General features: G+C 42.6%; 1 protein-coding gene across 5 annotated transcripts in view; it reads right to left on the reverse strand.

Annotated features, from left to right (window-relative positions):
- The window catches only part of LOC109896691 (endothelin-converting enzyme 1-like), a 48,570-nt gene that overhangs the window by 3,104 nt on the left and 32,893 nt on the right, over positions 1-12,573 (reverse strand). For 2 of the 5 annotated variants that reach the window (XM_031811693.1, XM_031811783.1), the window contains exons 4-16: positions 11,022-11,234; positions 9,794-9,918; positions 9,414-9,584; positions 8,762-8,827; positions 4,402-4,590; positions 3,377-3,519; positions 2,981-3,095; positions 1,607-1,717; positions 1,409-1,507; positions 1,047-1,124; positions 732-835; positions 316-426; positions 23-90 (exon numbers count right to left, since the gene is read on the reverse strand). In XM_031811693.1, the coding sequence (XP_031667553.1) occupies positions 23-90; positions 316-426; positions 732-835; positions 1,047-1,124; positions 1,409-1,507; positions 1,607-1,717; positions 2,981-3,095; positions 3,377-3,519; positions 4,402-4,590; positions 8,762-8,827; positions 9,414-9,584; positions 9,794-9,918; positions 11,022-11,234 (1,593 nt within the window). The remainder of the gene's footprint in view (positions 1-22; positions 91-315; positions 427-731; positions 836-1,046; positions 1,125-1,408; positions 1,508-1,606; positions 1,718-2,980; positions 3,096-3,376; positions 3,520-4,401; positions 4,591-8,761; positions 8,828-9,413; positions 9,585-9,793; positions 9,919-11,021; positions 11,235-12,573) is intronic. The other 3 variants (XM_020491000.2, XM_031811698.1, XM_031811854.1) reach the window with 3 other exon arrangements.

The following is a 12,573-nucleotide window of genomic DNA, read 5'->3' on the forward strand; positions in this document are numbered from 1 at the left end:
ATATGAAAATACAAAGTCTTACCTTGGTCATCAAAAGCATGTGTCAACTCATGTCCCATAACTACACCAATCCCCCCAAAGTTCAGGGCCCTGGAAATGTATTCAACAGTTTAACAAAATCCTTTCAAGTAAATAAAAGCATGTTATAACAAAGCAATTACATTCTGAGCTATGTGAAGACACTCAAGGAGACACCACATACACTGTATACAATTCACGCAAGTACAGCGTGCACACACACAAATGTGGTGTACTTGTATTTTTGCCAGAGATAGGCCGGTATTAAGGTACTGAATTGGCTGAAAAGGGACCTACTTTGGCAATGAGCGGCTATAAAAAGGAGCTTGAAGAATTCCCGCAGGGAGCACCATCTCATTCTTGGTAGGATTATAGTATGCATTCACTGTAGGAGGGGTCATGCTCCACCTGTATATGCAAGACAAAATATATAAGACAGACATAGAACATAAATCTGAGATGAGGGTGGTAACCAGTCGTTGACTCTCCCCTATCCCCTTAGCTAGGCTGTTGACTAGAGATCAGTGTGAAAGCATTAGAACCCTAAGCTGCTCTCTTACACTATGTAGTGAGAGAAAAATATCAGTTTGGATGAGGGAAATTGGTTGCCAGGGAACATTTCTGGGTGCCAGTACTATTCTACAGTGTCAGCAGAATGGGAATTTGTAACCGTCAGAGAATTTGACCTCTTCTTTGGAGAGGCGAGCACTCACTGATCTCTGTTGGGGGTTTTCCTTAACTGGTCCGCAGTCACTCTGGCAGAGAAGTTGTAGTACTGCATGACATTTTGAAAATACAGGTCAGACACCACCTCAAACTGAGAGAGAGGGGAATCAGGTTAGAAGGCGAAAGAGGTTCACACACAAGCAATTCAAACAGGAGATACTGTAAGATTGGCAACCCTCCCCAGAACCAGGGTGTCTTACAATAAGACAACATCAATGAGTTGGGTCTTTTAATCAACATATGAGACATGGACTTCATAATATAGAAGTATGTACATTCAATATAATTACATATTTACCTACATCATTGAACACTTTGTCAAGCTCCTTGGGGTCCATTATGAATTTTGGATATCCAACCATGTTGTAAATGGCTTCAGCCTATAACAGAGCAGATGAGGTGAATTGAGACAGATGCTTACACCAGATGGCACTGCAGAGTTCTGTTTCACTAACTGATGATAAAGCAATAAGGACTATGTTTTCTGTGTCCTGTCTGGCAATCTATTATGGAATACAATGGAAATCCTATCACTGCTACATACCTTATGTTAGTTATAAGGCAAGAAACTTTTCCAGAGTTGCTAATCTGTGTAATGACAAGTCCCTCACCCCAGCAGTGGAACACTTTCTACAAGTTAGTCAAAGCAACCCATCTCTCCCACCTTCTCTCTGGCTGCCTTTTTGGTCCCCTGATCCATCCAGTCCACATACTTCAGGCTGTCCTCAAATGCCCATTTGATCTCAGAGACCATATCTTCTGCCTGATAGAAATATAGGGAAAAGGAAAGGCTTGTCAAAATCTCACCCAGGGGCAGTTCACAGTGTAGGTAGGTGTGTAGGCGATACCTTGAAACACTTACAATGGCCTTGCTGTCCTCAGCAAAAGTGGCTTTGACAAAGAGGGCCCCGAGAGCAAAGCCGAGGGCACTGTCTGTGTCACTGACGCACAGCTTCCAGCGTGGGGTGCAGCTCTGAAACATCACACCAAGCACATGAGAACTATGACACCAAACCACCTACACACAAGATAGCACTGTCTCTCAGACTTAAACACTGCATGATACTAACGTAGTATCAACCCAGTCTAACTGTATTAGCTTTTAAAATGCTCCTCAAGCATGGAATAAGTAGTAAAGTGTTGGTTTTTATTTTGAAGTAAACAATATTTCCTTGGAATCCATAATCTTGCGGCTATGACTTGGAGGTAAAGCCAGGCCTTTATCAGAGTGTGGGGAGACAGCACGTTCCCCTCTAAAAGGGCTGACTGTTGTTTTTGTGAGACTCTCCGAGATTGGCAATAGGACAGCCCTCTCGCCCAACTTCCCCTCGATTACAGGGAATATTAGAATCAAACAGACTGCAGACAGAGGAAGGGGGAAAGGGAGAGGTCAACAGAGTGGAAAGAGAGAACAAGAGATACGCGTAGAGACAGGGAAAACAATGACAGTGAGTGATGGGTAGAAAGGGAGGGGTGCTAAAAGTGTAGTTTAGAGGGTCTCAGGAATTGTGCACACACTCCCCAGGACGAGAATGCTCTTGGTATGTTCTGACAGTGTGACTCCAGAGCAAAGCAAGGCAAACAGGATCACCCACTACACAGCAGATAGCTTTTAGCAGAAGCGCTATGTGCCTAATGATGACAGTGACTCAGCTAAAGTATTTCTTATCAGCTCCTTGTTTAATTAAAGGGACACTTTGGGATTTTGGCAGAGACCCTTTATCTACTGCTCCAGAATCAGATTAACTCGTGGATACCATTTTTATGTCTCTGCGTGCAGTTTGAAGTAAGTTGCTGACTAGTGCTAGCACAATTGCTAACTAGCGTTGCTTGTAGATAGACTTTGTTATTGCACCATGGGTAACACTAGTTGGCATTGACTCACAAAATTACCTCCAACTTCATTCATACTGGACGAAGAGACATGCAACGAGTTCATCGGACTCTGGAGCATTAGATAAAGGGCCTCTGCCAAAACCACAGTGTCCCTTTAAGTTTGCCCCTAACGCCACTGACAAGTGCACATCTCATTAAGTTTTATCTATGCCAATTTCTGTTTACAGTTTACTTTATAGCCACTAATTTACTTATATCTCTGCTATAAGCAAGTATCGCTTTACTTCTTGACTGAGGCAGCAGGGAAATCTGGTCCCCCTCGAGTACCCTTATCTGTAGGTCTATTGATAATTTCCCTGCCAGCTTACAAGCCCTGACGTTTTCCCCATCTTTCTCTCACCTTCTTGGTTCCATACATGACTTCAAAGAAGCGCTGCTCAGCATCCTGGAACTTCTTGTCCAGGATGGACACCATCTTCCTCACCACCTTCATGATCATGTAGTTGTTCAGGACACTGCTCAGGTAAGAGTAGATTCATTCATTACACCATATTAACATTTCAGGAAAGGAAGCAAAAGGTTATATTCTAGTTTGCATAACGTTTCATAATGTTCCCTGTGCTGCTCATATAATATCCCTTTCCAATCGATATGAAATCACCCCAATGGTTACCTTAATTACAAAGCGTTGTCCATCAGCATTTAAATATGAATGAGGGGAAGGCAGGGCTTGGAAGTGATTCTAAATCAAATCAAATTTATTTGTCACATACACATGGTTAGCAGAACCTCTAACCTCTTGTTAGTGCTTGCAATGAGGTCAGAGACCTTCTGGAGGTAGTCCTTGGCGTACACCACCACAGGCTCGGAGTCATTTAGAAGAACAGGAGCAAACACGTCTGTGAGGTAAGGCATCCAGTCCACCACAGGAGCCAATGTCTACCGACACACAGAAACAATGATACTGTCAACATCTACTCGTGCACAGATTTGCATTTTATTTTTATAAATCAGCAGGTTTGAACAGAAAGTAGGAAGAAAGACCTTGGAGAAGGCACTGTTCAACCAAAAATGCAATCTATGCAAAATACACGTGTTGATTGAGACAGCCAGTTGTGGAAAAAGTACCCAATTGTCATACTCGAGTAAAAGTAACCATACCTTAATAGAAAATGACTCAAGTAAAAGGTCACCCAGTAAAATACTACTAGAGTAAAAGTATTTGGTTTTAAATATACATAAGTATCAAAAGTAAATGGAATTGCAAAAAGATACTTAAGTATCAAAAGTAAAACAAAATCATTTGAAATTGCTTATATTAAGCAAACCAGATGGCACAATTCTTTTTTTTTCTTCTTTTCTTTAAGGATAGCCTGGGGAACACTACAACACAGACATAATTTACAAACGAAGCATGTGTATTTAGTGAGTTCGCCAGATCAAAAGGCATTAGGGATGACCAGGGATGTATTCTTGATATGTGCGTGAATTGCACCATTTTCCTGTCCTGCTAAGCATTCAAAATGTAACAAGTACTTTTGGGTGTCTGGGAAAATGTATGGAATAAAAAGTACATTATTTTACTTAGGAATGTAGTGAAGTAAAAGTTGTCAAAAATATAAACAGTAAAGTACAGATACACAAAATTACTTAAGTAAAAAATACTTTAAAGTACTACTTAAGTACTGTACACTACTGGAGACAGCTCAATCTGAACGTAATCTACTGTATGTGTGTATCTGGTGATACTGCAGGTGGACATGGTGTTGATGTTTGGATCATCTGAAGTTGCAGAGAGATGCAAGTCATTCAGGGACTAACCTCCAGATCCTTTGCCTGGATCTTATGGTAAATTAGCTCCTCGTCCCTCCTCTCCTCCTGGGGTACGGTGATGTTGGCCAGGGTGGTCTCAAAGTCCACAATTTCCTGCATCAGCAATCTGGATGTCTCCTGTGAGCCCCCCAGCAGGACCCCTAACTCCACCAGGAAGTCTAGGTATGCATTCAGATACTGCAAAGACCATGTAGGCAGCACAGAGGGAGAGACGTTGGTTATATTAAATTAAAAACACAATCCAGGACTAGGAAAATACTGACTATTACAAGCAGAGCATTATCCCTTGAGCTATACATTCTTTCTCTAGTATTTCTTAATTTTCTGTCCAAGTGGCATACTATAGGGTTTGTACTGTCCCTTTGGTTGTTTTTAATATTTACACATGTTAAGTTTGCTGAAAATAAATGCAGTTGACGGTGAGAGGACGTTTCTTTTTTTGCTGAGTTTATATTTAAGGGCCCTTAAATAAATCCTCTAAAATATACGAGATCAAAAAACACACATGGGTGTTTTCAGACCATCTGGAAACCATTGTTTTCTACAGGCAACTGCCAAAACATATACAGTGCCTTGCGAAAGTATTCGGCCCCCTTGAACTTTGCGACCTTTTGCCACATTTCAGGCTTCAAACATAAAGATATAAAACTGTATTTTTTTGTGAAGAATCAACAAGTGGGACACAAATTATGAAGTGGAACGACATTTATTGGATATTTCAAACTTTAACAAATCAAAAACTGAAAAATTGGGCGTGCAAAATTATTCAGCCCCCTTAAGTTAATACTTTGTAGCGCCACCTTTTGCTGCGATTACAGCTGTAAGTCGCTTGGGGTATGTCTCTATCAGTTTTGCACATCGAGAGACTGAAATGTTTTCCCATTCCTCCTTGCAAAACAGCTCGAGCTCAGCGAGGTTGGATGGAGAGCATTTGTGAACAGCAGTTTTCAGTTCTTTCCACAGATTCTCGATTGGATTCAGGTCTGGCCTTTGACTTGGCCATTCTAACACCTGGATATGTTTATTTTTGAACCATTCCATTGTAGATTTTGCTTTATGTTTTGGATCATTGTCTTGTTGGAAGACAAATCTCCGTCCCAGTCTCAGGTCTTTTGCAGACTCCATCAGGTTTTCTTCCAGAATGGTCCTGTATTTGGCTCCATCCATCTTCCCATCAATTTTAACCATCTTCCCTGTCCCTGCTGAAGAAAAGCAGGCCCAAACCATGATGCTGCCACCACCATGTTTGACAGTGGGGATGGTGTGTTCAGGGTGATGAGCTGTGTTGCTTTTACACCAAACATAACGTTTTGCATTATTGCCAAAAAGTTCAATTTTGGTTTCATCTGACCAGAGCACCTTCTTCCACATGTTTGGTTTGTCTCCCAGGTGGCTTGTGGCAAACTTTAAACGACATTTTTTATGGATATCTTTAAGAAATGGCTTTCTTCTTGCCACTCTTCCATAAAGGCCAGATTTGTGCAATATACGACTGATTGTTGTCCTATGGACAGAGTCTCCCACCTCAGCTGTAGATCTCTGCAGTTCATCCAGAGTGATTATGGGCCTCTTGGCTGCATCTCTGACCAGTCTTCTCCTTGTATGAGCTGAAAGTTTAGAGGGACGGCCAGGTCTTGGTAGATTTGCAGTGGTCTGATACTCCTTCCATTTCAATATTATCGCTTGCACAGTGCTCCTTGGGATGTTTAAAGCTTGGGAAATCTTTTTGTATCCAAATCCAGCTTTAAACTTCTTCACAACAGTTTCTCGGACCTGCCTGGTGTGTTCCTTGTTCTTCATGATGCTCTCTGCGCTTTTAACGGACCTCTGAGACTATCACAGTGCAGGTGCATTTATACGGAGACTTGATTACACACAGGTGGATTGTATTTATCATCATTAGTCATTTAGGTCAACATTGGATCATTCAGAGATCCTCACTGAACTTCTGGAAAGAGTTTGCTGCACTGAAAGTAAAGGGGCTGAATAATTTTGCACGCCCAATTTTTCAGTTTTTGATTTGTTAAAAAAGTTTGAAATATCCAATAAATGTCGTTCCACTTCATGATTGTGTCCCACTTGTTGTTGATTCTTCACCAAAAAAATACAGTTTTATATCTTTATGTTTGAAGCCTGAAATGTGGCAGAAGGTCGCAAAGTTCAAGGGGGCCGAATACTTTCACAAGGCACTGAACTTCTCTATCTAAGCTCTAGAAATTAACAGCGAAAAATAGATTGATGGAGCTTCTATAGAGGAGAGCTGCTCCGAGAGGTAGTGTCACAGACGAGGTCAGTCAGTCATTGTCCCAATTTATACAACGGGTAGGTCTAATCCTGAATGCTGATTGGTTAAAACCGCATTCCAGCCTGTGTCTATTCCACAAGTTACCACCTAAATCTATGACGTAGAAATGCCCAGGGGCGCAACTTTGGCTTTAGAAGTGGGTGGGACATACTGTGTATATACAGTTGAAGTCAGAAGTTTACATACACTTAGGTTGGAGTCATTAAAACTTGTTTTGTAACCACTCCACACATTTCTTGTTAACAAACTATAGTTTTGGCAAGTCGGTTAGGACATCTTCTTTGTGCATGATACAAGTCATTTTTACAACAATTGTTTACAGACAGATTATTTCACTGTATCACAATTCCAGTGGGCCAGAAGTTTACATACATGAAGTTGACTGTGCCTTTAAACAGCTTGGAAAATGCCAGAAAATTATGTCATGGCTTTAGAAGCTTCTGTTAGGCAAATTTATATAATTTTAGTCAATTGGAGGTGTAACTGTGGATGTATTTCAAGGCCTACCTTCAAACTCAGTGCCTCTTTGCTTGACATCATGGGAAAATCAAAAGAAATCAGCCAAGAACTCAGAAAAAAAAGGCAGACCTCCACAAGTCTGGTTCATCCTTGGGAGCAATTTCCAAATGCCTGAAGGTACCACGTTCATCTGTACAAACAATAGCATGGAAGTATAAACACCATGGGACAACGCAGCCGTCATACCGCTCAGGAAGGAGACAGAATGCGTCCGCTCAGCAAGGAAGAAGCCACTGCTCCAAAACCCCCATAAGAAAGCCAGACTACAGTTTACAACTGCACATGGGGACAACGATTGTACTTTTTGGAGAAATGTCCTCTGGTCTGATGAAACAAAAATAGAACTGTTTGGCCATAATGACCATCGTTATGTTTGGAGGATAAAAAGGGGAGGTTTGCAAGCCAAAGATCACCATCCCAACCATGAAGCACGGGGGTGGCAGCATCATGTTGTGGGGGTGCTTTGCTGCAGGAGGGACTGGTGCACCTCAGGAAATAGATGGAATCATAAGGGAGGAAAATTATGTGGATATATTGAAGCAACATCAGTTAGGAAGTTAAAGCTTGATCGCAAATGGGTCTTCAAAATGGACAATGACCCCAAGCATATTTCCGAAGTTGTGGCAAAATGGCGTAGGGACAACAAAGTCAAGGTATTGGAGTGGCCATCACAAAGCCCTAACCTCAATCCCATAGAAAAATTTGTGGGCAGAACTGAAAAAGCGTGTGCGAGCAAGGAGGCCTACAAACCTGACTCAGTTACACCAGCTCTGTCAGAAGGAATGGGCCAAAATTCTCCCAACTTATTGTGGGAAGCTTGTTGAAGGCTACCTGAAACGTTTGACCCAAGTTAAACAATTTATAGGCAATGCTACAAAATACTAATTGAGTGTATGTAAACTTCTGACCCACTGGGAATGTGATGAAAGAAATAAAAGCTGAAATAAATCACTCTTCTATTATCCTGACATTTCACATTCTTAAAATAAAGTGACCCTAACTGACCTAAGACAGGGAATTTTTAGGATTAAATATCAGGAATTGTGAAAAACTGAGTTTAAATGTCTTTGCTAAGGTGCTAAACTTCCAACTTCAACTGCAGATATTCCATTCAAAATCTGCTGTTTCCAGCTACAAGTCATTTACAACATTAACAATGTCCACTGTATTTCTGATCAATTTGATGTTGTTTTAAAATTGACATTTTTTTTGTTTTTCTTTCAAAACAAGTACATTTCTAAGTGACCTCAAACCTTTGAACGGTTGTGTACATTTTAGCATATTCGCCTGCAAATCTGTCGCCACTGGATGGAAACCTAGCTACTGAAACAAATATCTAGCGAGATACATTTCTCAGTAGTTCTGTGCCAATTTATGAAATTAATTTCCTAATTTAATCTGGCCTTTGTGTCAAGGCACTGATCTATTTTAAGTCCTCCCTTACCCAGTCTTTCATCATGCTACAATTTAAGCCCATTCACCCAGTTAAACCCCTTGAGCCATAGTGCAGCCACCTGTCAGTACCTTTGCATTGGCAGTTTTGTTGAGGTAATAATCCCGAGAGGGGAGCCCCAGCCCAGATTGATCCACCTGTACAGTAGGTAAGAGTAACAGTGCATGACTACCAGCTCACAACCCATTGAAACATTTCAGTGCTCTGAGCAAAGTGAGCCTGGGTCTCCACTGTAGCTTTGACAGTGTAGTATTGTTGGGTCTACAGTATACTGCAGCTTCGATTAACCATACAATTTCTAACATCCCCTTTAAAAGAAAGAGCAGGTAAATGTGCATGTAAATCCTCTCTGAATAGATCTGGGGATAAGTTATGTTTGATGAATGTTCTACCAAATGTAAAGAGGAATGTAAATCAACTGATAAATAAGTGAGGAGCCACTGTCTGGGCCTGGAGCCACTGTCTGGGCCTGGAGCCACTGTCTGGGCCTGGAGCCACTGTCTGGGCCTGGAGCCACTGTCTGGGCCTGGAGCCACTGTCTGGGCCTGGAGCCACTGGGGTGACTGGAGCCACTGGGGTGACTGGAGCCACTGGGGTGACTGGAGCCACTAGGGTGACTGGAGCCACTAGGGTGACTGGAGCCACTAGGGTGACTGGAGCCACTAGGGTGACTGGAGCCACTAGGGTGACTGGAGCCACTAGGGTGACTGGCTATCCTCTCACCTGAATAATATTGTGGTTGGAGCACTTGGAGTCTGTACTGACAAACACAGTGAAGAAGGGGGAGCAATGGTAGTTGGCTGACACTGTGCGTAGAACCTCCTGGAAATTGTTCTTGTCCCAGGAGCCAGTTAGGGCCCATCCTCCTGTCTGTAAAATAAAATGTATGATCTCCTTCAGAGATCGACTCACTTAAAACCTGAGAGTTCCTTAATATCAGGGCAATGGATACATCAAGGATCAATTTAAAAATAAAATAAATAAAACACTACAAAAATTGGTTAACTATGGCAAAGAATACGTTAGCACATCAAATGTGACATTATAGCTACATTAGGCCATGTCAGACGACTGGATGAGGATGCCTCGAGGAGTGAACTCACCTGATTGATAAGCTCCAGTAGAGGCTGAGCTCCTAACTCCTCGATCTTAGTCTCATTCATACATGCCTTGTAATACATCTGGGCATTCTCCTCAGCCTTGCTCAGCCCCTTCATGGTGGTGTTCTCTGTCATATACAACATTTTACAGTTAGGTTTTATCCAAACTTATCTTACAATGAAAGGATAACTGTTAAAGGCTTTCGTTTTTCCGTTTATGTTTTGAGGTTGGACTTTAGACCGTAGAGCTCGTTATCACGTAGGGCACACCGATTGGCGTCACCTTGTTATAGTCAGTATATGTTACACCTGTGCTGGTTGCCATCTCGTTAGTGGGAAGGTGTTTCACCTGTGCAGGCCCAGGTGCTATTTCAGAGTGTCTGGCCAAGTGCTCCATTTGTCTAGAGAGATGTGGATTGTTAATAGCTTAAGTTGAAGCGCCCTATTTTGATTTCTAGCCAATCCTTTATCGGATCTTCCCTGTTCGTTTTGCGCCACTGTTTGCGTTCGGTCTTTAAGTTTAGTATGTTTGTTAGCCTCTTCTTGGGCAAATGTAGTGGGCACGCATGGTGAGTGAATTTTAGGTTCCAGCTGTTGTTACTAGTCAACTTTCAGTAGACATCCCCGTAAGAACCCCACCAGTTTTGTTTTGGTTGTTGGTTAGTGACTCTTTGTTAGTTCACCCTTCTGTTTGAGCAAAATGTTTGGTTTTCTTGCTGGGGAACGTAACTATAACACACATGTAGAAAGAACCGTGAGGCAATAAGGACTAAACTCACCAGAAGCGGGTGAGTGGCGCAAGCAGAGCGAGGCAAGTGGAAAGGATTGGACAGGCAGAACAGTGACCATACTAGCAGGATAGTTCATATCTCCAGTCATCTTTGCTTGTAGTGAAGTTGTTTCCATAAGTGGATAATTTGGTGTAATTTAGCATGTATGGTAAAACCTTAAGCAATCTTGTCCCATTCAAATTAGCTAGAAAAAGGTGAATGACAATTTGTTTTGTGTGACTACAGTGCCAACAGAAAAACCGAAGCGTTCTAATTGAGATCGATGTCAAAGTGGACAACCCATCCACCTGGCTTCGGTTGGGTCATTATAATTCAAAACAATGCATTCTAAAATAAATCACTCGCATGGTGCGTTTAGGCCATAACTGTTTGAATGTATTTCTCTAGGTTGGTGAGGGGGGGCAGCTAAGGACTCCACATCCCCTAAGGAGGAATCTTACCTAGCAGGTGCTTCATGATGGCCATGTTGCGCTCCCATAGGTTGCTGAAGGGACCCCATCGGGACTTTCCCTCAGGGAGGGGGTTGTTCCGTACCCATCCCCCACAGGCAAAGCTGTAGAAGTCGTGGCAGGGGTCCACAGAACGGTCCAGGGCTCCAATCACAGCACTGGCCACAATAATGCATGGTTCTGTCCGACACACACCTGGGTGAGCTGCCAACGGAGTGGGACAAGCAGCTAAACATACTGTATCAAATATATTTTACAGACACTGCTACTTTAGCCTCAACAGTTAGACATCACTATCGCTTTGATTAAACAACTAGTAAACTCAGCAAAAAAAGAAACGTCCCTTTTTCAGGACCCGTTCTTCCAAAGATCATTTGTAAAAATCCACCAATCTTAATTGTAAAGGGTTTAAACACTGTTTCCCATGTTCAATGAACCATAAACAATTAATGAACATGCAGCTGTGGAACGGTCATTAAGACACCAATGGCTTATAGAAAGTAGGCAATTAAGGTCACAGTTATAAAAACTTAGGACACTAATGGAGGCCTTTCTACTGACTCTGAAAAACACAAAAAGAAAGATGCCCAGGGTCCCTGCTCATCTGTGTGAATGTGCCTTAGGCATGCTGCAAGGAGGCATGAGGACAGCAGATGTGGCCAGGGCAATACATTGCAATGTCCGTACTGTGAGACGCCTAAGACAGAGCTACAGGGAGACAGGGATGGACAGCTGATCGTCCTCACAGTGGCAGACTACGTGTAACAACACCTGCACAGGATCGGTACATCTGAACATCACACCTGCAGGACAGGTACAGGATGGCAACAACAATTGCCCGAGTTACACCAGGAACGCACAATCCCTCCATCAGTGCTCAGACTGTCCCCAATAGGCTGAGAGAGGCTGGACTGAGGGCTAGAAGGTCTGTTGTAATGCAGGTTCACACCAGACATCACCAGCAACAACGCGCCTATGGGCACAAACCCACCGTTGCTCGACCAGAAAGTACTGGCAAAAAGTGCTCTAAATTGACAAGTTGCGGTTTTGTCTTACCAGGGGGGATGGTTGGATTTGCAATTATCGTCGAAGGAATGAGAGATACACCGAGGCCTGTACTCTGGAGTGGGATTGATTTGGAGGATAGGAATGCAAGACAGGAATGGCAGTGTTGTGCCATGGCCAGTGAAGAGCCCGGATCTCAATCCCATTTAGCACATCTGGGACCTGTTGGATTGGAGGGTGAGTGCTAGGGCCATTCCCCCCAGAAATGTCTGGGAACTTGCAAGTGCCTTGAGTGGGGTAACATCTCACAGCAAGAACTAGCAAATCTGGTGCAGTCCATGAGGAGGAGATGCACTGCAGTACTTAATGCAGCTGGTGGCCACACCAGATACTGACTGTTATTTTTGATTTTGACCCCACTCCTTTGTTCATGGACACATTATTCCATTTCTGTTAGTCACATGTCTGTGGAATCTTGTCACATGTCAGTTGTTGAATCTTGTTATATTCATACAAATATTTACACATGTTAAGTTTG

This window comes from Oncorhynchus kisutch, linkage group LG1 (genome assembly GCF_002021735.2).
Source record: "Oncorhynchus kisutch isolate 150728-3 linkage group LG1, Okis_V2, whole genome shotgun sequence".
NCBI classification, from domain to species: Eukaryota; Metazoa; Chordata; class Actinopteri; order Salmoniformes; family Salmonidae; genus Oncorhynchus; species Oncorhynchus kisutch.